At 39.8% G+C, this 26474-nt stretch overlaps 1 protein-coding gene across 1 annotated transcript in view; it reads right to left on the reverse strand.

Moving 5' to 3' along the window:
- LOC122086853 overlaps positions 1–26474 on the reverse strand; it is a 191273-nt gene that overhangs the window by 6693 nt on the left and 158106 nt on the right. The window contains 12 exon segments of the mRNA XM_042655792.1: positions 3007–3143; positions 3240–3417; positions 4623–5144; positions 5274–5455; positions 7465–7620; positions 7694–7792; positions 7889–8237; positions 8358–8431; positions 8546–9310; positions 19982–20482; positions 20643–20764; positions 22133–22175. Of these exon segments, the coding sequence (XP_042511726.1) occupies positions 3007–3143; positions 3240–3417; positions 4623–5144; positions 5274–5455; positions 7465–7620; positions 7694–7792; positions 7889–8237; positions 8358–8431; positions 8546–9310; positions 19982–20482; positions 20643–20764; positions 22133–22175 (3128 nt within the window).

Here is a 26474-nt window from a genome sequence, read left to right on the forward strand (position 1 = left end):
GCACACCTCAAAAGTTTGAATCTTCAAAATTGTCCCTGTAGTAGATGTATTGTAGTAGTATCCATCACACTTTACCAGAAAAAAAATAGTAGTCTCCAACACGTTATTCACTAAGATTTGCAGGTGATTTGGCAAAAGAACCCAAAAAAGGGGTTTTCTAGCACTGTATGTTGAAACAAGGCAAAACCACTGAAAGGGGGTCTAAATCCATTTCGATCAAAATTTGGTATTAAATACAAATAGAAGTAGCGTTTCAGTCGATACGAAACAGAAACCTGAAACTTACCAAGATTTCAACTGAAACCAGAATGTTTTGGTCAAAAGATTGTATTCCTGCAAAGTAGCAGGCCATTTCATTTCAACCAAATTCAAAACTGAATTTCTTGACCAAAATCTCGAACATTGGTATGATACTGTGATGCGGGGCCCACCAAAGGATCCAGGAGGGATGGCTGTGGGCCCACTTAAGGATTTAAGCACTTAAGACTAAGCTTTGGGGGCAAAACAGTAAATATGTTGATGTTTGCAATCGAGTGGGAATCCTGTAAATAGATTGAAGATCATAAGGGTGGCAGACTTGTAATTTGTTAGAACTTCAAGACATAATCACTGGTTTACAAAGTTCTAGTAGAAAGGGTAAAATGTAAAAATAGGACAATGAAGAATATGGGAGGAAGGGAAGGGGTATTGAAGGAAATTAAGAAATAAGAAAGAGGGGATTAGAGAAATCGTGAGAACAAAACGTTGTCGTCTTCCTCACTACAGAAGAGGAGAAACGGTTGAGCAGAGAAACAAAAGGAGAGACCTTCAATACCTATCGGTTGGGTCTGAAACTTCAGGCATATATTCACAACCTCGAACACCCTAAGTATGATCCATTGCAGGATCTAAGATCAAGGGAACAAATAGCTTTAATTTCTGCAACTGGGTTAGTTGAAAAAACTCAGAACTGAACCTGTTGCAGGTTTATTGCTCGCTGGATGGAAGGAACTGGGGAAGGGGAATATAGGGTATGAATCTGATTCCAATTTCAGGTCCAATTGGCCTCTGTTGATGAATTGAGGAAGCCTACCTGAACCTGTTAGTGTCTCCCAGAACAGGGTTTCAGCAGTTGCAATAAAGAAAGGAGGAAGGAAGAGAAGAAAGGGGACAGGGGGAGTTATTGCACAGAAGAAAGGGGAAGGGGATTCTCGCAGAGGAGGAGAGAATAAGGGAAAGGGGGGGGGGGGAAGACAGCCATGCAGGGTCTCTCTAAATCAATTCATTCTTCGTTTTCTCAACTTTCCTTGGGTTACATGCCTTACTTATATTAATTCAAAATAAAAACTTTAAGATTAAAATAGAGAAACTCCTAATTGTTTCCTAAATTAAAGTCTAATAAAATAGAAACACAATAAAACTTAATTGGAAATTTCTACTTGCCTAATGGCTACCCCAAAATAAACAAAAATAAAAGATAACAAATATTCTCAAATAAAATAAAATCCTAGAATATTCTAATAATCTTGAACCCAAATCAGTAACTTGGAACCCAAATTGGAGCTGGGTCTTGGTTCGGGTTTTGGAGTGGGTTTGGGTCGATCCATTAGAGCGCTGCTACATCATATTGATATTGGAATCAACCAATGCTATTTCCACCATTTAGAGACCTTTTAAATAGAAACAAACATAATTTTTTAGCAATAACTTCTAAAAGATAAAGCATTTCAACCCATTAATGCTATGGTTTTAATCCCAAAGACAAACCACTGTTTATCCAGAATCTAGCATTGGATGGGATTTGGAATAATTCCCCTTCACTTGACAAGACCACCTCCAATTGCAACCCAAATTCTGACCTCAAGCATCCGGTTGTTGGTCTCCATTTGACATCAGTCTGTAGTTGGCAACCCATTCATAGTGAATGCACATCTTGACTTACGGATCATGTGCAGATTATCAATCCAAAACAAAGGTTTGCAAAATGGGATGAAAGTTCACATATATATATATAAGGATTTGGAAATTAGAGATCTCTAATACCTGTTGAATTTCGATCGAGATGAAGCTAATTGAACTCCAACATTCTAGTTTTACTGTTTTACTGGGGCCAGGTTTAAAAAGTAGGGGAGTTTGAAACAGGATTTAAGAGCTGGTAAGGGCAACAGTGTATATCAACACCCCCTATGGAATTTGCAAGCCTATAAACACACGACCCTGCATGTGACACACTCAGAGGGAACACTGTCATATGGCACTGAGGGGAGATTGTGTTGGGGAACCCTGTTGCATTTTTCAGGAATCTAACACTCGAACTCCTTGCTTTGATACCATGTTACAACCACTTATCCCAAAAGCTAGAGTATTTAAGGGAAACAACAATGTATATCAACACAATCAAGGTTGTCCAATCTGTTGGGTTCTTCTTAACAATTAATGCACTGGAACAGAGAATGGACTTTGACGCTTGACAGTTGAAACTCGACCAACGCTATGACATATAAGAAGTCAAACAATGCTAGGTCTTAAATTGCTGGAAATGTAATGCATCTCGAAGTATTTCCATCTCCAATAGATTGATGTGATTTTTGCACCTTATTGCAGATTGCTTCATGATGATGAAACATCTAAAATATTATAAAAATTCGATGGCATGTCTCTTATCATCCAATTTCCACAATGGAAAAAAATGAGTAGCCAACACAGCAATGAGAGTGGAAGACCACCATAGCAAATGCAGCTCTGTTTATTGCAAGTGGATAAGGTTGTAGCAGATCATCTATTACCACCATTTAGTTGGGATAAGGCTGAGTGGGTTTTTCTGTTGCGAGTTTAGTTGTAGATCATTGAATATCTCGACAAAATAATGGATCAGAAAAGCAGGGGCAAAAAGGAATATAAAACATGCTAGTATTTCTTCAAACTCAAGTAAGCCTTAGAGCAACAGCATTAGTGTTTAACCTATCTATTCAACTTTCAATATTTTCTGACTGCAGAATAAAAACTAAAAGTAAATAAGGATCTTACTCCACTCGTATCTCAGGATCAGCTTTTGAGATATTAGAGCTTTTGGGAATTCGATCTATTTGAAGATTATTGTAGAAATCCACCAATGCCCAGATAATGGGTTCATGAATACTAATCCTCCAACACTTATCAGTGACCTAGGATTCCAACAAATGTTTTTATGAGATAATATTTACTTGAAGTTACAATTTTATCATATCAAAAGAATGGCAGCACTCTTAATTAAGCATTACCCGTATATAAACATAGGGGTACACCTGGGTGCCATCTGTATTCTCATTCTTCATTGTAATAGTCATTTCAAAAACTGGATGCTGCAGGTCAGCTGTTTGTTCAGGTGCCAGCAGAACAGGTATCACTGTTAGTGGGAGCTGATTATCAAGCTGCAAATAACCAAATACAAGCCTGAACCTGGCATCAACAGAGAGAAGTATTAATCTTATATTTCTTGATGATATAGCATGGCTGCAAAACTTGTGGAATGGTGAAACTGTTATTGTCAAAAGCTTCTCCACTTAAAAAGGCTGAAAATTGTGAAAGATAATTTATTGACCACTAATTTTAGCAATCTTTCAAAAATTGTCTTAGTTTCGATGTACCCTCATCCTGCTCTTAGAAAGGAGGGAGGTTGAAGTCCATAAGTGATGCAGGACAAAAAGAAAATGGGCCTCTTTTGGTGGAAATAGGCTTTGGATTGGCTTACATATGTTGGGCATTTGGTTCAAGGGGTTTTGGACCTAAACTAACGGCAGGCCATAGGCATTAGGAATGGGATTTAGTTTATTAGTGATTTATTTGGGATCCTATAGTTGATAGGAAATCTGGTTGGATCTTACTTTTAGTTTATGCTTAAGATTTAGAGTCCTAGTTTGAGTAGGGAGTGTCAAATACAAGTCTGTTTTGGCAATTCCATCTAGTAGTTTGAATTCCAAGTCAGTTTAGGATTGTTAAAGAGTCGGTTTATGAATTTTTTATATAGACATACTCACCAAACTAGGGTCCGAACTCACACTACCATTTTGTGTGCATTTTTTAAAATTTAGGGGTTCCACTATGTTTAAAGGGTCTAAAATTGGGCTTCCTAGAAGTTTCGAGACCTAATTTGTCCATTTGAGCCTCGAAAGGCACCCCCGAAACTAGTCAAAACCTTCTGAAATTTCGGTGTTTCTCGTATATTTCAGTTTTGAGCCAATCTTGAAATATGCCTGATGGTACCTCTACCTCCACTTGACAGACCGATCTTTTGAGATGGAAATCTGACAGTTTCCTGCTTACATCCGTTGTGTTCTATTTTAGTCACAAATTATCATGGTTATTTTAGGTAAATCCATTAATGATAGGAAAGCAATAAAATACCCATCAATCAAAATGGGCACATAACAGGAATAGCCACATCAAGAAATAAAAATGAAACCTAAGAAAACATTATGACAATACAATGTAAAATCCAAAATACCAGAGCAGAATATATGGAAGCAGTGATGTCCAACAGTAAATCGAAAAATTCTGATCTATGTAATCAGAACATACCATGCCAAAAGAAATATTCATCCCATGAAAGATGAAAGAAATTTATGAAACTAGATATGCTTAAGTAGATAATATTACAGTCTTACCTGCTGGTAGTCCCATCATCATAACCAGTTGAATATGAAATAAGAACCCTCTCCAAGTATAGGTATGCAAGCTCTCGTGGCCTATGATCAATCACAGAAATTCCAAAAACGCCCAGCTCAAATATAAGTTCCACAGGAACGGTATGAACCTGTTTGTTTCTTTGTATACAAGATATTCCCCAATTTCCAATAGTTGGTAGGAGTTCATTTTGTGCTTGTGAGTTTGATTCTGATGACCTTCTTTCAGTGAATCTAGCAACCTTGATAACACCTATTTCTACAATATGAAGCTGTACTCCTGGTGCTGTCGCATCTGCAGAATATATACCTGTCTTATCCAAGCTGAACTTTTGGACGGATATATTATTGCCGCTCTTGATTTCAGTATCAATTTGCCTTTCTCCATACGGATCTTCCCAAGAGAAATTTGTGGTTGAGAGGGGTTCTAACCGGATCCAGGCATTATCATCTAAGCCAGATTGGCGTATCCTGATAGTCTTGCTCACTGTTCTGTTCTCCATTCTGTCAATGCAGAGCGAGTTTATTTGTTTTATTTTGTTATATGGTAAAATATAAACCTGATCATTCATCAACTATTCGTAAAAATACAAATTACAATGTGCTTATTAAGGTAGATAGAAAAGAATATACCTGATGGGACCTTTTGTAGATCCTAAACGGAATACAACTACAAACCGTGATTCTTCCTCATAGCCTCGAATTTCTGTCCTCACAAATCTCCTGGAATCATTATGCTTCCTCAAAACCACAAAGATGGTGTCCTCTTTCACAATTTCAAAAGGAAAACACCACTCTGTATCTTCCAATCGAACCTACGAATCATGATTTACATTGTAATTAGTATGATTAACTGAGTTCACATGGTACCCCTTTTCCACAATATTTGAGCATAGTATTCAAGACGTTGCCTAGGAGTCCATGCACATTTCAGGGTCCAAGGCCTGATTTTTCCTTATTGGATGCAGAAAAGGTGATCGCCTTGGTGACCTGGGCATTGCCTTGGCCTGCCTTGTGACCTGAGTGGACGGATGCCTCATTCTATTGTTTGCCTTTTTATTTTTATATTATAAGAAATAGATACTGTTTCGAATCCTCTTATTGGTTTGTGTACATTCGCTCCTCCCCGATCCTGCAGTAGTGGGAGCCTCGTGCACTAGGTTGCTCTTTTTTTTATATATGGAATCATGCTTAATGCATACTTACATAGTTACATGCTCTATAATTTTGTTTCTTAATTACATAAGTTTAGTTTATTGCTTTGTCTTTTTGATGAATATGCATATATTATATCTTATTCTTTGTTTATTATATGCAGATTTTCTCATATTAAGTCATTACTAGCATAATTATACCACATAGCACTGGTATGGCTTCTATGTTGATTCTTGATGTGGCTTAAATAATGTTTCTAGATGTAGCACATAAGAAAAAATATATCATTGCTATTCTTCTATGCTACATATAATGTATGCCTAGGAGGATACCTTGTTACCCAAGTGCATCGGTGCTCCACCTCCTTCGGCACCTAGTCACTTTGACAACTATGTAATTGAGATAGTTTACAAGCTAAGAAGTAACAAGTATAGTTACCCTATTTTGTCCATAGCAATAAATCAAAAAAATATTTGTTTTCTTTTTTCTTCGCTGCTGTTATTGTGATAATATCAGCACCTAAGAGAACCAAGAGAGCAGATTTGGGATTCCATCTCCTTTGAAATTAAAGCTAAGCTTGTGGCTGTTTCTTCTTCTTGTATTAACTCCCCAAGGAACAATCATATTTTTGTCTTCTTGGGCCTCCGTTCTTTGATTCTTCAAGCCCCTCCCACCTGAGGGTTGGGCCTTTTTGTCTCTCTCTTTTTTTTTTTTTCCCTTTAGTTTTCGGGCGTAATATTTTTTCCTTCTCTTCGATAATGAAATTTTATGCACAAAAAAAAAAAAAAAAAAAAAAAAGAGAATATTGAGAAAGGGATGGAGAGAATCGACAGGGAAAGAAGAGAGGCTGGGCAATAGATAAGAATACACTGCCTATCGCCCAAGCCAGGGTATCATATTAAATCAGAACCAATTACATGGTTTGAGTAAAAGCCTAAACAACTTAGTAGACTAACCTACTTAGAAGACACATTCCCACGATATGGAGGTCCATAAAGCAACTGAGACACATGTATTCCAACAGTTATCATCAATAGTATCAACTATGTTCAGTATAGTTTTAATATTCTTGGCACACGCAACAGAACATTTTTCTTTGTATTGGTGTCTCCAATTTATGATTTATAGATGCTCATACTAACAATGAGTTCTAAATTTATTACCTGCTCTTCCTCAGTGAACCATGATAAAGTCCGAGTAGTTTGAATTTTTTATCTTATTTTGCAAGGAAGTAAATGATTTTTTTTGTGTGTACATTTTCATTTTTTCTTACATTTCCTTATCTATCACTTGATTAAAAAAAAAAAAATGATCTGAAATTTTCAATGCTTAATTTTTTTTGGATGAATAAATAAATTCATTACCAAAAGGGAGAAATACTATACAAGGGGGGAAGAAAAAGGGGGGGGGGGAGGGAGAGACCAAGCCTAAATCCCCAAAAGGAGGGAAGGCACATAATCACAAAAGGGGAGACCCCAATGACAACGGTTTTAATATTTATTGTCTTTCAAATAATAAATTGAAAAAAAATAAAGGACTTGAATAGAGACTCAACGTTCATCGTGATAGAAGTATGGGAGGTAAAAGTGAACAAAATTAAACAACAATTTTATATAGAGAAAAATAAACTTGTACAACAGGCCATGAGGGATGTAAGAATTTGACTTACCTGGATTTTATCAGGCCCCCCTGTTTCCCGATATACAAATGAGACTCTTGAGTCGGATGCGCATAAGATCTTAGGCTCATCTTCACTGCTTAGCTTGACAAACATGTTTTGACCAAGTCTGTTCGTGAATGTCATGAATGGCCGGACAGAAATTACCTAAGAAAAACAAGTTCTGAATGCATCATTTTTTCATGATGAGTCTCCCAAAGATATGAAGCTTCATAACTACCTTTGTAGGAATTGACCGATAGGGGCATGGTTTTGAGGAGATAAAGAGCCGGATGCAGTTACCATCGGCATCATAAGCAGAAAGATCCATTGAGCCATCCTGGGAGGGGGCAGAAGAGATAAAGAAACTTCATAATCTGGTCACCTTTTTACAGACGAAAAAAATAATGGACATTAAACTGAGGATGAAACCAACCAGGTTGCCAAGAGGAGAAAGGTCTCTAACAGGTCCAAATTGTTCTTTGCCTGTTTGACTGATAGACACTGAGAGACCAACAAGTTTAAAGTTTATTGCAGAATCGATGGTATATCCTTCAAACATTTCCTCTTCAGTGATCTCCTCAATGATTACTTCATTGCTCTGCTTTGATGGGAATGGGAGAGAGAGATTCCATTTTTTTCTCTTCCCTGATATATCTATAAGTCTATATTTAAGAAGGGGACATCTTGCACTAGCAATCCAGTAAGGAGAACATACTCTAACAACCTTCGCCACAATATGTTGTTCTTTATCTGGGTTCTGTGCAAGAATGATATGAACAATTCTGCAGAACAACAGTTGTTACACATATGGAATGAAAGGTTAATGAAAGAAGAAGAAGAAGAAGAAAAAAGAGAGAAGAAAGAAATAGAAATTTGCACAGCATGTGTTGTTCATGGCAAACCTTCCAGAAAATGAACTTCTTAAACTTATTGTTTTGGACGGATCCTTGCTGGGATGGGATATGAGAACAGATTCCTGAAATGAAATGAAATAACTGTGAGAAATGTGCACTGTACTAGTGAAAAAAAAAAAAAAAGGAGATAAATATTGTAGCGCTGGGAAAGAAGCAGATTTTACTTAAGAGCTTACATGCATTGGAAGCCATCCTCTTTGTGGAAGCAGAGAAAAATACAAAGGGTTTCTCAGGTCAGCATTGTAAATCTTTACAGTTTCTCCAGAAAGAAATATTCCTTGAGAGCAGCAAATGGACTGACCACTTGCTTGCCTCTCAAGAACAGAAAATTCTGCTCTTAGGGGAAGAAAATTAACAATGGATAGTGGGGATTTAATCACAATATTCCAATCTTGAATGGGGTCTGAATGAATATCTTTCCCAAGTTCTGTCGCTTGTACGCTCAAACAGAACCACAATCCTGACCCACTATTTGAAGAACTGTCTTTTATTTGGGTGCAGCACAAAAGTTTCTCAGATTCAGTGAGAGTTGATACACATACTTCCAAGATTCCATTATTTTGATCATGACTATCAACAACTGAACTCCAAGAGTACTCATCAGGATCATTGACATTCCATGGTCTCAACTGCAGCACGTACAATCCAGGATGTGTCACACATGAAAGAGGAAGAGAAATTCTATCTCCAGGTTTCAATAACCCAACTGATATTTGCTGCTTTACATAATTGGAGATGAATTTCTTATTCTTTATCCATCTCCTTTGCCTTGCATAGTTAACATATTTTAAATGATTATAAGACTCAGGCCACTTTAAGTGTTCAAGGTCTCGAGCATAAACCCAGCCATCAGCAGCGTTCACCGATGCATTATCAACATGCCAATCATCAACCCATTCCCAACCTGATGGCAGATCAACTCCAGAAATTTCCTGTATACCCTGGTAAGAGTGAAAGATAACCTAGTTAATAATCAAACTGAATCAGTTTATGGAATCATTTCTTGGAAAGTACAGAGTCTCTTTGTAGACTATGAACTGTCCGAGCCATAGTACCAGTATCCTGCAGGTACATAACAGATTCAGTATGGATTGTGGAATACTGCACATGTAAGGAATCGATACAGCTCCAACCATATTTAATTTTCCTTAGCACCAACCATATTTAACTTTTGTTGAAATTAGAAGACACAAAAAAATCATATTTGATCAAGAAATCAATCAAATCATTTGATGCTAGATTAAATATTGAGATTGTTTAGAATAATAATTCTCATACATAGTTGTCAAGGCATCCCCTAGTTGCCCCTTGCTGGACGATGCCTTGTGTTTCCTAGATGCCTTGACAACTATGCTCTCATATGTATACATCTATGTGTTAACAGTTACTCATATCAATTACTATCTTGTCTACAAATTTTAACAACAAAGGTATCAGCTGTGAAGTCAAGAACCATGTACTTACATTGAGTTACCAACTCCAATCTTTTAAAACCTTAAATGTATAGATAGCCTATTGAGCAAGATTTGAGATTTCAACAGGATAGGTCATTTCGAATTGTGTTTAAATCATACTACTTTGTTGAAATGGTTGAAATTTGGTAAAATTTTGGGAAAAGCAAAGAATTTGCAATGAAACTTTAGGGATTGCTTGTTTAAGCATAATACACCTGTATGAATGATTGCATGTGAAAAAAACAACACCCAAAGTAGTAGTTTGGTTTTGCATCCTATTTTACTAGTGTAAGCATTCAACCATTGCTTAAATCTCGCAAAAGAATTGAAGTAAGATGATATGTTTTAGGAAATTACCTCTTTCTCAAAGTTCCAAACACAAACATCCCTTTGCAATCTTTTCGTGAGAGCTGAGATGGGTTTGGAAGAAGTTTGAATCTCCAAATTTGTAAATTATTGAACAGGTATGACTCATTTCCCTAATTTCGAATCATTTCAACTCAAAACTAAAAATTTTGCATGGAAAAATGAGACATTTCGATTATTCCTATCAAAATTTTGACAATTCCATAATTTTGATCATATGTTGTGTAGTTGACATTTCGTATGTCATTTTGTTTTCAGGTCCACCGAAATTGAAATATTTCTCCAAATTTTGACCATTTCGATCAAAATTCTAAACATTGGATATACTCATAATTGATAAGTTCTGTAATGCAATTACTGGCTTCCAATGTGCTTGCTTGCGGTTCAAATATTAATAAGTATATAAAGCTTACTAAGAAGTACTAAGGAGTTGTCCCCTCTCTCCCTCTCCCTGGTCTGGAATTCTCATCAAACCCATGTGAACCGTTCTATTAACACCCCTCCTGAAATCTAATTCCATTTGGACCACAGTCCCAGTTTCGACTCCTCTTGGGTTTGGCGAGGCATTCTCCGCTTATGGCCTCTTGCTTTAGAGGCTATCTCCTATTCCATTAGGAACGGAGCCTCTACTTCTCTCTGGTTGGATCCCTGGCACCCTTCGGGAGTCCTCCATCTTCTCAGTCCCATAACTATTTACTCCTTGGGGTTGGATAGGCTGGCTCCTGTTTCCCCTGTTCTCCATAATGATGGATGGGCCCCCTCTCTCCCCTTCCTCCTTCTCTGAATAGCATCTGGACCTCTCTCCCTGCTCTCCCCCCCAGGCACAGAGAGAGGGAGGACTCCATCCTTTGGAATCCTTCTCCTTCCAAGAAGTTCAACTCTTCCTCTGCCTGGAACTTTGTTAGGACTAAAGCCCAGCTAGCCACTTGGTGCAAAGTCCTTTGGTTCAAAGGCCACATCCCCCGTTATAGCTTCACTGCTTGGCGGGCTCTCACTAACTGTCTCCTTACACAGTCTTTCCTCATCCATCATCACATTCCTGTTCTCCCCTCTTGCTGCCTCTGTTGGAGAGGAACTGAGGATGTGGATCATCTCTTCTTCTCCTGCACCTTCTCCTCTGCAATCTGAAAGAAAGTTCTTTCCCGTTGTTGGCCCACTAGTAGAAGAGTCCTCCCTCTTAGTAGGGAATGGCTCTGGATCGATATGACTTTCCATGGCCCCACCATTTATGACACTGTTGGGAAGCTAGCCTTTTGTACCACCATCAACCATATTTGGATGGAGAGGAACCTCTGAAGATGGACGTCCTACTCTCGCTCATTTGAAAAGATTTGGACTGCCATCTCTTTTGAGGTCTCCACCAAAATTTCCTCCCTCCCTCCCTGCCCGGTCCCTTACCCTCCTAGGAATATGCTCATCATTGGCTAATGGCATCTTCCATCTCCTATTATCCCCAACCCTTCCCCTTGAGGGCTTGTATCCATTAGAGGCTTTCTCTTTTTGTTTGGGCTTGTTCCCTTAGCTAGCTATGTGCCTCCTTCCCCCCTCTTTCCCTTGTATAGTTTTCTTCTTGCGTTAATATATATTTATTCATCCAAAAAAAAAAAAGGTGAGTTAAAAATCTCTCCCCTACCTATATTGTATACTTGCCCTCTCTCTCTTACCCTATTCTCCAACCAAGCTAATTAGCAGCCCTAACCGAAATCCCCTCTACCACCTACTTGATTTTACATTTTTTTTTTATGAATAAATAATTCAATACCAAAGAGAGAAAAAATACAAGGGAAAGAGAGGGGAGGGGGGAAAGGACCAGGCCAACAAGCAGGCCAAGGCCAAGGCAAAAAGCCGAGCAACAAGCAAAACAGAAAATTATAGATCTACAGCTACAAAAACAACAATACAATAGAGACAACAACAATGGGGGAGGGGAGCCATAACCCAGAATGACATCAAGTGGTTTGGAGGATGTCAGCCTAAAGGTTCCAGGAGGCAATGATGTGGGAATTTCTGGGGGTATTATAGACTGGTCTGTTTTGAAGGGAAGAGGTTTTGGACTTAACATCAAAGTAGATAGCTTTCCAAATCTTATTAGATTTTACAAATTAAGTTGGGGATTTTGTGTAGAAAACTTAATCTAGCTAATTGAACCACTCACACTTGAGTGTGGCCAATATAAAAAAGCCCCAAATTAGACAACCTAACCTAGATTTATGAATTGAGCCAAATCCTCTATAAGTTGGGGAGATGGTGTAATACACCTAGAATAAGGGATTGGGATGATCATAGGTAAAATTAGAGACCATTATATGAAGCCCCAACCGAAATTCCCAATTTTTCGATAACCTAGACCTCAAATTTGGGGAAAATGATCAAACCATAGAATCCAAGTAACCTAAGCAACTAATTTCACTATCCCTAAGCTAATTAAGGTAAGTAAATGCTACATACATGAAACCTAACCCTAGGACTCAAACCCTAACTTGTAAACTAACGTGGATAAAATAGGAAGTAGGAGAAGAACTAGCACCCCAAATGGGAATTGAGGACATACACAGTCACTCAAAAGGACCCCCATGACATTAGGAGCAAATCTAGGCAAAGAAGTCCTGGATTTGGCTCCACCGGCCGATGGTCACTGTCCGATGGACACCAGCTAGTGAGCATCCACTGTGGACATCTTATAGGTTTTTGACCTCATTCGTAACCCCTCGGATCCATCACTAGGTGATCTCATCGATGGGTCACCACCATCTGGTGAGCATCCACCGGTTAATCATCTGGAACCCTGTTTTGACCTTCTTTTTGAATGGTCAGTTGACTTATAGGGAGGCCTCCATGCTTGACTAATAACTTAAAACCCTATGTTTCTAATGGGGATAGTGCCGTCAAGCGGTGAGGCTATGCGGTGCAGAGTCATCGACTGCACACAACTAGTAGGGATAAAAGGTGAGTGGGTGTTGTGATTTATTTTGAGTGTTTCTACTTGTTTATTTTTGCGTGTGATTATGAGAATGTGCATTATGAACCCTGTTATTATTTGAGAATTTAAATGTGCATATTGGTTATGATGTGGAATGCTGGTGTTGGTAAGTTGTGGAAAGTTGGTGTCGGTGAATTGTGAGAGATTGTTGTTGGTGTTGGTGGATGGGATGCAGTGTGGCCGAGGTAGTTTCCGGTACTGCATGCCCATAGAGTGAGTGTGGGTGGTTATGGTTATGGGTGTTGTGTGGCTGAGGTAGTTTCTAGTACTGCATTCTCAATTATGTTCACCTTGTTGTGATGTGATATGATTCATGTTAGATTGCATCGGGCTAGGAAAACAACCGAGCGCTGTAACCCCTTGCCAATAGGGGGTTAGGTATTAGCTAATCCCACCCGTCCAACGTGGCCAAGGTTGTTCCAGTGTCGTGACTAACCCTTTGGGTGGAGGTAGTTTCCGGTGTTATGTTTTATTTGGGATTATTAATAGGGACTTACCGGGTATTGAAGTATACATATAGGGACCGATATGCTCCTGACTCAACTAGCTTGTATCGCTGCGTGACCAATGGTAAAATCCTATCTGGAGTTAGATCTGTTGACTAAGACTGTGTGATAATAATACGGATCATATCATTGCATCCATTTTATTTTGTTGTGCATTATTGTTGTATTCATATTTGTTTGTACTTGCTTGCATGTCCACCCTTCATTGGGCTTCGTGGAAGCTCACCCGATTTGTTTTATGCTTTTTAGATGGTGACCCAGGTATTCCTTCAAAGGCCAATGTGGAGACTCCGGCTCTTTATAGAGAGGAGTTGTGGGTTGAGGAGTTGGTTGAGCATGAACTGAGATATGTATGTGAAGACTGTGCCTACAGGGCACCTTGAAGATGATGTTATCATTTTCTCCTTTTGATTCTTTTTGGTATGTAATGGATGTATCCTTGATGGTAGTTACGTGTAAGTATGATCAGACAGGTTGAACATTCTTTTGGTGTGTGTTTATATATATAAAGTATCAACAGAAGTTCACCAGTTGCAATTATATTAATGCCTACTATATACTTTTGTGGATTTTAGTTCATTTTATAACTTGTGATCTTAAAGTACTGCATCAGAGATCTTGGCTGGATTATCGGATATGAGATCGTGCCCAAGTCACCGGTCTTCATGTAAGTGAAGGCGAGTTGTGACACTTCCACTGCTACTCAACCCTACCGATGTGCAGCAAGTCTAGGTCTCTCACTGATTCAGCCAGCCCCAACTCTTTGGAGCTTTCGCCGCCGCCTCTTAACCATGCCTGATTTGGAACCTTAGGGTTCTTAATGCCCCTCCGAAGCAAGCTGCTGTCCGATCCCTTATCAAATAAGTCCGGCTAGGCTTTTGCTGCCTGCTTGAAACCCATGTCAAAGAAAATTTGGCCTCCAGTATAGCATCCTCTGTTGCCCCTTGATGGTCCCTCATCACCCAAATGGTCGAATTTGGTTCATTTGGGACCCCTCCAAATTTTCTATTTCCCTCCTATCCTCCGCCAATTCCTCCACCTATCCATAACCGATGTCTCTTGCAGGTTTATACCTTCATTTTTTTCTGCCATCTATGCCTCTAACTATGTTTCTGGTTGTGAGGTTCTCTGGAATGATCTTCGGAACATTGCCAACCACATTATGTCTCTTCCTTGGGGTGTTGGTGGAGAGTTCTACGTTGTCCGTGTTAGCTATGAAAAACAAGGTGGGGTTCTATTGATATGATGCATAGTGATGCATAGTGATGCTTTTAATGAATGCATTGATGATATTGCTGTTAATGATCTTCGATGGGTGGGTCTAAAATTCTCCAGGAACAACAAAAGGAATGGAGACGCCCGTATTGCTTGCAAGCTGGATAAAGTGTTAGTAAATGAAGCTTGGCTCACCTCCTTCCCATCTTCCCATGCCTACTTTGATCCCTGTATGTCTGACCATTGCCCCATCTCCTTATTAGTCCAACCCTACATCTCTTTTGGTCCCAAACCCTTTAAATACTTTGATATGTGGTCCTCTCATTCTGATTTCCTCTCCATTGTTAAGGAAGCTTGGATCAAGTCTGTCTAAACTTTCTCCTCCCCCCTTATTGCCTATGCCAGGAAGCTTTGGAATGTCAAAGAGGCCCTAAAGCCTAGAATATTGACTTTTTTTGGAAATATTTCCTCAGGTTATTTAGGTGTTGTTGCAATCTGATCCTCGCAACTCTCTCTTGGCTGAGGAAGAAAAATATTTGTTGGCTTGTCTCTCCTCTCTTCTTGCCTAAGAGGAGAGCTTTTTGAGACAAAATTCTAGAATCAATTGGTTGGAGATGGGTGATACAAATTCGGATTACTTCCATTGTTCTATGAAGGCAAGAACAAACATTAATTCCATCCCTATGTGGATTGCTCCTAATGGTTTCCAGGTTCATAGAGTTGATGAAATTAAAGTAGTAGCAGTTGATTACTTTAAGGACTTGTTCAAACAAGACCAGAGGCTGGCCTCCCCTATCCAGGATGGTCCATGGTCCATTAAACAAGTTCACTGCTGCCAACTTGAACAGTATGCTTCAAGCTATTAATATTGATGGGGAAATTGAATCGGTTACTCTCTCCCACAAGCCCAATAAAGCTCCTGGGCATGATGGTTTTAGTATGGGATTTTTCTTTGCCACTTGGGATATCATCAAGCTCGACCTCATTAGAGCTGTCAAAAGCCTCTTTACAACCCTAGCCAGATCAAATAAATTAGTCACACTTTCCTTTGTCTAATTCCTAAGAAAGAGGGAGCAAATGCCATGAATGACTTCAGGCCAATCTCCCTTTGCAATCCTTTGTATAAGTTTATTGCCAAGATTTTGGCCAATAGGATAACTCTTGTCAGTGAAAATCAATCGGCCTTCATCTCAAGTAGGAGCATTAGGACAATATTCTCCTTTGCAATGAGATTGAAGAGGTTTTGATAAGATATCTCGCCCGGCTGCTCTCTTAAAGATTGGCATCCATAGAGCCTTTGATTCACTTAGATGGGACTTAATTGTTTTGGTTATGATCAAGATGGGCTTTCCCTAGGTGTTCTTCAATTGGATTCGGCAAGGATGCCCTCTTTCCTTATATTTTTTCCTTGGCCTTGGAAGTGCTATCTAGAAGTATCCAAATTTCTACCGACCAGCAACTCATTTCAAGCATTCCTAAGTGTATGGCCATCGAGCTTACACATTTAGCTTTTGCAGATGATTTGATATGATTTGATGATTTTCTCTAAAGCTAATGTTACGTCCTTGGAGTCTATTATGCAATTTCTGCAACCCTTTGAATCTATGTCTGGGCTACGGATTAACCAAAGTAAATCAGTTATCTTCTTATCTAGAGTTTCTAAGCCTGTTAAGGCCTCTTTGCTGGAAAAGTCTGGATTCTCCCTTGGCCATCTCCCGGTTAAGTATTTGGGCCTCCCTTTGATTCCAGCCAGGTTATCTGCTCACCACTGCACTCTAATGCTCGATCTTATTAGGAAAGGGCTTCAATTATGGAAAGGCAAGCTTCTATCTTATGTGGGTGGCTTGAAGCTCATTAGATCTGCCCTTCAAGTTTCTATATTTGCTAGTTTGGCATTTATGGGCTGCCCTCGTCTACTATCTCTAAGCTTGAATCGATTTTTGCTGTTTTCCTTTGGAAAGGCTCAGAATGTTCCAGATTCCTTCGCCCTTTAGGCTAGGGCAGCTGTTTGCTGTCTAAGAGCTGAAGGTGGTCTGGGTTTGAGACGTATCCAGGATGTCAACTAGTATTATCAAGCTGATTTTAAAGTTAGTTACTAGGAAGAAGAGTATATGGGTGGATTGGATGAACTCGGGTCTCCTTGGCTCGAAATTCCTCTGGACTGCTCCCATTCCGGTTAATGCCTCTTGTGTCTGGCATAAGATCTTGGCACTTAGACCTATTGTCTCAGGGGCAATCTCTACTACAATTGGTGATGGTTCTTCCACTTATATTTAGTTGGACCTTTGTGTAGAAACGCAACCCTAAAAGCGATGCAGAAGGTAATGGAAGAACAAGAACAAACAATGCATATAGATTTACGAGGTTCGGCAAGATGCCTACATCCTCGGTGAGATGAGATTTTGCTTCACTATCATTAGAGAATAGGGTTACAATGCTCATCCTCACACCTCTCGGAATTGCTTACAAAGAAAGAAACTCTCGCAAAAGAACGGTGCAGGACCACCGTTCTATCGGGGGGCCTACACCAGTACTCCCTGGATTAAATTGCGATGGAAAACAAGACATCGTACACCAACACTTTGGAATTGGATGGGAGTTCTCCTCCATCGCACTAATGCAAGAACCATTTATAGTGCTAGCCTTCCAAAGCAGGCATTGGTTCATGATATTCTGACTTCGGGCATATAGAGCTTTCTGATATTTGGACATCTTTGCCCTCCATCTTTGAAGCTCGGATGAGAAGAGGAGACTCTATTATCTGGACCCCTTCCTTGACTGGTTCCTTCTCTTCAAAAGCGGCTTGTGACGTCATCAGCACTCGGGGCTTTCCTTTTTGGCACAAGTTTGTTTCAAGCATCACATTCCCCATCACAGCTTTACTGCTTGGCGAGCCTCTCCAGCTATCTTCCTACTCAATCTTTCCTCATCAGCAGGAGGATTCCTATCTCTCTCCTGTGCTGCCTTTGTGAGAATGACCTGGAAGACATTGAGTATCTCTTTTTTGCATGCCTTTTATCCTCGTCTATTTGGAAAGGGATCCTTGTAAAATGCTAGTCCATGAACAGAAGAATTTTTCCCTTCTAAAGGGAATGTGTCTTGTGGTAGATATGAATTTTGCTAGATCTTCTATTTGTGACACAATGGGTAAGTGTTTTTTTTTGCGCTACCATCAACCAGATTTGGATAGAGTGTAACTGTAGGAAATTAACCTCCAACTCTCGCCTGGTTCACTAGATTTGGGATTCCATCTCCTTTGATGTAAAAGCTAAGGTCTCTCTGGTTACTAAAACTTGTATTGCCTTTGTCTCCCCGAGGAACAATCACATTGTTGTATCCTGGGGCCTCCCCCCATCTTTGCTTTAGACCCCCTCCCTTCCTTGAGGTGGATCCTTTGTCTCTTCCTTTCCCCCCCTCCTTAGGGGGTATTGCTTGTTTTTTTCTCTTGCTTTGGTAATGAATTATTTTATTCACCCAAAAAAAGTATATAAAGCTCATATACCACAGCAACAAAGGTCCAAAAGACCATGAGGTCCGAATTAAGAAAGAAGAGGTACATCCCTCAATGAAGGAGAAGAAAATCAGAGACCAAAGACTAATACGAATACACCACCCCTTCAGTGAAGAAATAACATCCCTCACAAGTGAACGACATTCCTAAAAGCAAAAATTGAGTGATCCTATCTTTAGGGGCATCCTGGAATCCAAGTGCATTGCATACTTGTTGGCACGATTCAGTGAAAACTCAAAACATAGTTGGAACTCGTAAACATGTTCTCTTAGCATGGATATAGTTGGCTTCGCTTCTATTCCTGTTCCATCTTGGTGATTTGTTTGGTGGATAGAATGATGGCCAAGTTCTTTTAGTGGGGTTTGGGGAGAATTACTCGTAGCATTAGGTGGGAATATGCTTACAAACCCATGAAGAAGATGAGTAGGGCTTCATTCTATTGTCATATGTTCAAAAACGCTTTAAACTACGAGGGTCTGTAGGAAAATTTTAATGAGATAATAGTAGGATTGCTTGAATGATTTCTATTTCTAGATGAGGGAGCCACTATTCCAGTAATAGGGAGGCATACCAGTAAATAGATTGGGGAGAAAAGGCCACTTATCAGAAATGGGTAGGAGAAGCAAGGCCCGACATCTATCTATCTAGAAATCTATTCTTCGAATTCCACTCTTAGTAGGGTCGAGATTGATTCCCACCTGATTTAGTCACCCTCAAAGCTAATGCGCATGTGATAGACTTGAGTCCAAGACTCAATTCATTTAAAAGGGGAACTACTTCCTGCGATCCTAGTCTATGAGATCCCGCTTGCATGTTTTTCGGTGGCAATGGAAAGATCGCCGTGCGTGGCGTGATAAGGAATCCTAGAAAAGATCGATCACCCCGGTCCCACGAAGATATCTACGTACTTGTCCAGTCCAGGACAACTGATACCTTCCGGTCTGCGTGCATGGGATCAGCTCAAACAAAGATGAGTCTGGTCCGGTCTGAATTCAGGCCCAGCCTGCCATCTGCTGCTAGGTCCGGGAATGGCGCCAGAAGATGATTAGGGCTTCATTCTATTGTCATATACTCAGGCGTTCAAAAGAGCTTTAAATTCAAAATGGTTTGTCAGGTTCCTAAATACGAGGGTCTGTAGGAAAATTTTAATTTTTCAAACTATGCTCCTCATGGTCATATTTATGTAGCTGCTGTCATACCTTACTGCTCTAGACTTTGGGAAGGTATAGCACATGACTTGTAAGATGTGCTGTGTTATTCAACTTGGTTTGTTAGGGAAGGTAACAGAGAATTTTGGCCTAGCATTCAGTATGAACAGAAACCATATCATGTCCAATGTACAAATCACTGAAGAATGATCATGGTGAGTTCAAAAAATACACTGTTTAAAGGGTCAATAATTGAAAGACAATAAAATGAGATTAGCATTTCTTAGAACTAGAAAAAGTAAATCTTAGAGAGAGAGAGATAGAGAGAGAGATTAAACACCAAGCAATGAATTCAGGAAACTATAGAAAGCACCAAAACTTTTCCAGTCTACCTTAAAATTTCATAAGTAACAAAAAATTAATATTTCTCACCTCATGGGAGTCTCCAGCTCCAAAGTGATCTTGTCTGGGTTGCACGGAACAACCAACCCAACCAATGGCTGGATTGTATTTTTCAGTTTCAAAGAACTCCTCTGTTTCAAATCTGTCTCCTTCAAATGCTTTTTCATGTTCCATACCATCAATTATTGGCCTCAAGCTTGTACAGCCAGATTTGGCTTTGAGGCACAGATCAACCACCATATCTGTATTATTACTAACAGAAACCAGTGACCGAATAATTACATATATGTTTCCATCTTTAACATTAACTTCACTAGCAACAACATCGTTTCCTAGGCGGCAACAAGCTGCAGATGCAGCATAGTTTAGCCTTACAGAAGTCCAAGGTCCTTCCCTGGTAGGACTGATCTGAATGGATCCACGTTTTCTGCTACTTTTTGAGGCTTCCTTATCATTTTCAACTTGAGGCCTTGGTGAAAGAAGTACAGCACACCGTATCCTCCCATGGAACTTATATTTATCTCCTTGAGCCTTAGATGACATACAAATGTTATGTTTAGTAAGACTTCCTCTCGCTTAAAGATATTTTAGAAAAACACCATTTAAAATGAAGGCCTTATCCAACCCAAACCTAAGTAAGAAACAAGAACAATGAATACTTAATAATAATAATGACATAGATGAAGTTCACCATAGTTTCTTCCGAGGACAATTCTACCCATGACAGTTCAACTGAATCATAAGAATTTGAATTTTCATTGAGATTTCTAGCTATCTGTGCTAGAGGAGCTGAATGCTGTCCAACAGGTTCATCTGTAAAATGGAACCTTTCATCAATGCATATCGATAATTGTTCAGCTCTTACAAATTACAATAAGAAAAAAGGGGAGGTTAGAAGTCACAACAATGGTAGAACAGCAAAGTGGAATATTAGTAATTGCAACATGTACTGATAATCTTACTCATGGAACATCAAAAACTACCAAAGATGTGTTTGCTGTGCTGGAGTGGCTATACTGCTTTCAATTCCCACCCCTAGATAAAGAGGGGATTGCGTATGGGGACTTGTCAGTGAGGCAGGAAGCGTATAGGTTGAAGAGGCAGCCACCCCTTCTTGTAAATTGTTATAATGTACGTCTCAAACAAGGATGCAGGTGTTTAGAATTTTGAGGGCTGTGGGTTTAGGTGTATCTGAACGCCACTCCTCCACCCCTCAATTTAGTTGACAACAAACTAAGCTCCGAACAGAGTTGAATGGTAGAAACTAGAAAAAACTGGATCCCTTCAGTCCCCATTTAATTGTGTAAGGCCTCAATTGGAGTGTGTATGTCAACAATCTAAAGGTTCCACTGTGTTTAGGGATGCTTAGTTAGGGTCTCTGTCAAGGTTCAGCCAAAAATATAGTCGTTTAACCATCGAAATGGTCAAATGGAACCAACAACCAACCCCTATAAGATTTTGATCAAATTTAGGTCGATACCTGAAATAAGGCATCTTGAATCTTGCATGGATTTAACTGCTATAGCTTATTGGAGAAACATTAGTCAGATAATCCAAAACATATCAAGATGGAGATCCTGAATGCCAGTTACTTGGCTGACTTGATCAGTAGTCTAATAGTATAAATATCTATTATGGACCAAAAACATCAACATGGCAAGTTAAAGATGGAAAAACTTCTCTGGTAGGGAGGCAGTGTAATAATTTTTCTTTTGGGGAGTCATATGCAATGCCGGAGAAGAGATTTATTAAGGAGACAAAGAGAAACATATAACTAGAAAAAGAAAAAGCCCCAATACAGGCAACAGAAGAGGGGAAAAAGATAAGATTTGAATGGTTTGTTCAACCCGTAAACTCAAAAACGCTGAATGCATGTATGTTTCTCTTGTGTGATTTTTTTCTTTATATCTGAATCTCACTCTTATAGAACTAGTCTGGGAAAGTTCTCCTTACTACGTCAATCTGTTTACTTCAGGATATCTCATTCCTTCCATAATCCATTGTAGGCAGGTTTTTTAGTTTTTCTCATTTTGGAAAAAAGACTTTGTTAGCTCTTTGCTCTACATTGTACAAGTTTTATGCCAGAGGGCTGTGCTAATGAGAAGCAAGACTACAAAAGCTATAAAATTGTATCATGAAATTGATAATAGAACATCTGACAAGAGTATAAACAGTGACTACCTTTCCCCATGCCCGTCACAATGAATTCCACGTTGTAATAGTCCTGGATAGTAGACATATCCATGAGAAGAGTCAAAAATTAATTCAGAGACTAGGGTATAAAATTGAAAAGGTTTGTTGGGTACTGATATTTTTATTGCCTGCCAAAACATATGCTATGTATGGAGTCCATAATTATAGAATTTCATTCAACAAAGCCATCCTAAATTCCTACTAGAGCATGTTTATCATCACCCTAACAAGAGGTGATAAAAACACAATGAACTATGCTTACAGTCAATCTACAGGTATGCAGTTTTAACCACATTAACAAACAGCCTGAAAACCAATTTGACAATAAAAAAGAAGAAACTTGTTGTAAACCTTATAACCAACAATTATAAATGCACCAAAATAATTTTTTTGTACAAAATCAACCATTGCGTTTTGGATGATTTTCTTTAAAACAGGTTTGACTTGCTTGTCAAAGGTGGATGAAAAGTGTTTAACACTCAACCCTTACGAGAAGTCTTCTACTGCAACACATGTAGTTAATGTAATCACTATTAGGACAAACAAACACATAATCACTATACAGCGGTAACAACATTCACATGAAACAATAGAATTTCCCCATGCTTGAACTTTTTGCATAACTCGATCCTTGTGCAAGCCAAAAGCTGCAATTTCTGCAGTTACAGAAGTGACATGTATGATACTCTTATATATACAGTGCATCACCAAAAGGAGGTGAAGACAGGCCCTCATCAGAGTCAGATACAAGAGAACAAAATGTATCTAAAATTTGCACATGGTACAAATGCCTTGTTTCACAAGTGAACTGCTCCTTCCAACGGAGCCAAAGTCTGCTCATGACCTTGCTTATCTTATGGCTAAGCAAGGTATGCTGAGAGCCAAATGGTGCTTAGGGCCTTCTTTAGGGTTGTACTAGTAATGTGAAACCTTCTGTTTCATTATGAGACCAGAAGGATGATACTGAAGCACCGGTAAACAGTGATTCTGTGAACCAATCCTTATCAAGGTTCAAAATTTCTGTAGTTTTTTTTTTTTTTTTTTTTGGGCTAATTCTAGAAATTTGGGTCAAAGTCTCCGAAACTTGGAAATCTCGGGATGGGTTTATTCCTATTAAAATGGAAAGGCCTATACCATCTGTTAAGACATTAATACGAGTACCACGGGTATTTTGTGATATTCTTGCTTATTAGTGTCTTAAGTGTGTTAGTTATGGGGTATCCTTTTAATGGTAATTGATTTTGATTATATAATATACACTACCTACCGATTGGAGTTGACCCTATTCTCTCCAATCGGTAGCACTACTTTTCTCCCTATTCTCCTCTCTCTTGTGTCTCTCTTCTTTTCTTCTAGTAGTTATTGTCGGTTGTTCTAGGTTTGAAATTGTCACATGGTATCAAATCATTAAACAACCAACACTTTCTATCCATCTTCTTGGTTTGAGAGTCCCATTAGGGCTTGCCCTTTTTTTCGTTTACAGAAACCTAAGCTGTTTTGTTTCAATATGAAACCCTAGTTGATACAACGTGAAAAACTCGGGTTTCTAATGGTGATCATGGTACAAGATCTCGATAAAAAACTCGGTTTCGCCAGGTCTCAAGTATCAAAACAAAATATGTACATGGAATTTTGTAGGAGATTTTGGTATCTTGGCAAAATCTCGGTCCAATATTTCGTGTGGGTGTGTTTTTGGGAAAAATGTTTCATACCACTTTATATTTCAACCTACTCTCGATTATCTTGACTTAGTCTCCATTATCTCGACTAATTTCTCTGGTTAGTGAAGAAAACCACCCCCGTCCTATTTGCTTCCTTTTTTGGCTAAATCTTACTCAAAGAAGCTTGGAACAAAGGATTTGCTGCTCAACAACAACAACAAAATCTTACCTAGCTTTTGGAACAATGCCTCTTTCACTGACCCTCCTAGTTTTACTTGCAGTCGTTGGCGACCTCCATTCCTCCTCTAGTGAGGGCCCTCTGCCCCCTTACACTGGCCTTCCGCCTAAGCAACTTTGCTCCCCACGCCTTGGAAGGCGTCAGCTCCAACACTTTTGCCGTCCGATATGTTGATCCTCCTCCTAACCTTCCGTCAGGCCTTGTCAACATGACCGATGTTGTCTGAACTATTGATCATTCTCCTGGCCTTCCGCCATGCCTTACCATCACGTCCCTTACCTCCACAAACCTTGTCGAAGTCTGCTCAAGCATGGATACAAGCTCCTCCAAGGCTCCTCCTTCAGATGAAGATCGTTCTCCCAGCCTTCTGCTGGGGAATAGTCCTACCAACTTGCCTACTTCTCACTCAAAGAAACCTGCTGCCAACCTTCAGCATTTTAAGACCAGATTATTCGAAGACCAGATTATCCCAGGCTTCTCCTGGGATCCTCCCGGCTGTTTCCCCTCAAGTCTGGGCAGGGTTTAATGGTCTTTGTAATTCTCTAGAACCTTCTCTCCATTGTTATAAATAAAGAGGGCTAGTGTCATATTAGACACAAGTCATAACCCCATTCAACATGGTATCAGAGACGGGGGAGCTGAAACCCTAAGGGCTCTCCCTCTTCTCCATCTCTTTGCCTCTTTCTCATTTCTCTCTCTCCCAGTGCCTTCTTCATCTGCGCCTCCCTTCATCTCTCTTCATCTGCTTTTCTCTCGTGGTTGGAGCTTCTTAAACCACTAAGAGGGTTTCTAGCCTCCATCCATCCTTCCCATGGGTTCTCAGACTCTTTTTTACAATGATCTGAGAGACCCAGAACCTTTTTTTCATCACTTTTTCAGGGTTTTCTCCCTGAGAATGTTTTTTCATTGCCGGGATTCTTTTTCCCCACTCAATGCTCCGATCGTCTTGATGTTTGTTGCGATTGGTTCTCTTATCCTTGTAGTGGTATGTACCGACTACTTTTCGTTTGAGGTCTTTATTCTAGAGATATCCCCAAAATATTTTTCTCAGGGTTTTACCCTTTATCGATTTTTGGGTTTTTTAGCATTTTCTGGTTATTTTGGTGCTTTCTCTATCTCCGGCTAGTGTCTCTTCTATTCGCACAGCCCCTTTGAGTAGCAACTATGTCTACCAGCTTATCTGCTTCTACTGGTGGAGACACCACGACTCTTCCTACCTTTCCTCCTTATGCTATCAAGCTTGATGGCACAAACTACTTTATGTGGTCACGCTCGGTTTGCATCTTCATTAAGTCCCATGGCTATCACGGGTACCTCATTGGAACCACGAAGCGTCCGACCACCAGTACTAAGATTGATAAGTGGGAGTGTGCTAACTCTCTGGTTATGGTCTTCCTTATCAACTCCATGTTACCACAACTTTCGCATGGCTATCTCCTCCTTGACTCCGCTGCGAAAATTTGAAAGTCTATCCAGGATATCTATTCCTAGACAGGGAATGATGCTCAGGTCTTTGAGCTTCGCCAGGAGGTTCGTGATCTGAGGTAGAGAGGGCTCACTCTGTCACAATACTACTATGAGTTGTGGACACTATGGACTGAGTTGGATTTCTATGAGTATACTCCTTCCACCCCTGAAGATGTCACAAAGTTTCAGAAGCGAGAGGACAAGATCAAGGTCTATGACTTTTTGGCAGGTCTGAATGCGGAGTTTGATCAGTTGTGATCCCAGGTTTTGAGTCGTGACCCCTTTCTTACCTTGGATCAAGCCTATACTGTGATCCAACTTGAGGACAGTCGATGTACCACTATGCTTCAACAGTAAGCTGCCACTCCTACTGAGAGATCTACACTTGTTTCTAGCACTTAGTCTCTTAATGCAGCCCCACAGTTTGGTGGCTCCTCTACTAAGACTCTAGTGAAGTGCGATTATTGTGAGGAGCGTCACACAAAGAAGCACTGCTGGAAGCTTCATGGCTGTCCTGCTGATACGTCAGGAAAAAGGCGAGGGAAGGGTCGTGCCGGTACTTTTGGCAAGCCAACTATACTGAGAGCCCTGACTCTAACTCTGCTCCTCAATAGCCTCGCTATCATCTGACGAGCTTACTGCCCTCCGGTGCCTCTTGACTCGTCTAGACTCTCCTGCACCTGCCACTGCGAGCTCTGCTCATTCCACCCCTTCTGGGTCAGCTATCTCCTTTTGTGGCCATACTATGTCTGTCCCTTCCACCCCTTGGATTATAGACTTTGGGGTTTCTAATCATATGATAGTCTGCTTGTCTCTTTTTTCATAGTACACTACTTGTCCTGGTAATGGTAAGGTCAAATTGGCTAATGGGACTTATTCCACTATTCTGGGGAAGGGCTCTGTTAGTTGTACCCCCTCTTTATCCTTTCTACTGTATTGCATGTTTCTTCTTTCCCACTACCTT

Source organism: Macadamia integrifolia, chromosome 8 (genome assembly GCF_013358625.1).
Source record: "Macadamia integrifolia cultivar HAES 741 chromosome 8, SCU_Mint_v3, whole genome shotgun sequence".
Classification (NCBI taxonomy): domain Eukaryota; kingdom Viridiplantae; phylum Streptophyta; class Magnoliopsida; order Proteales; family Proteaceae; genus Macadamia; species Macadamia integrifolia.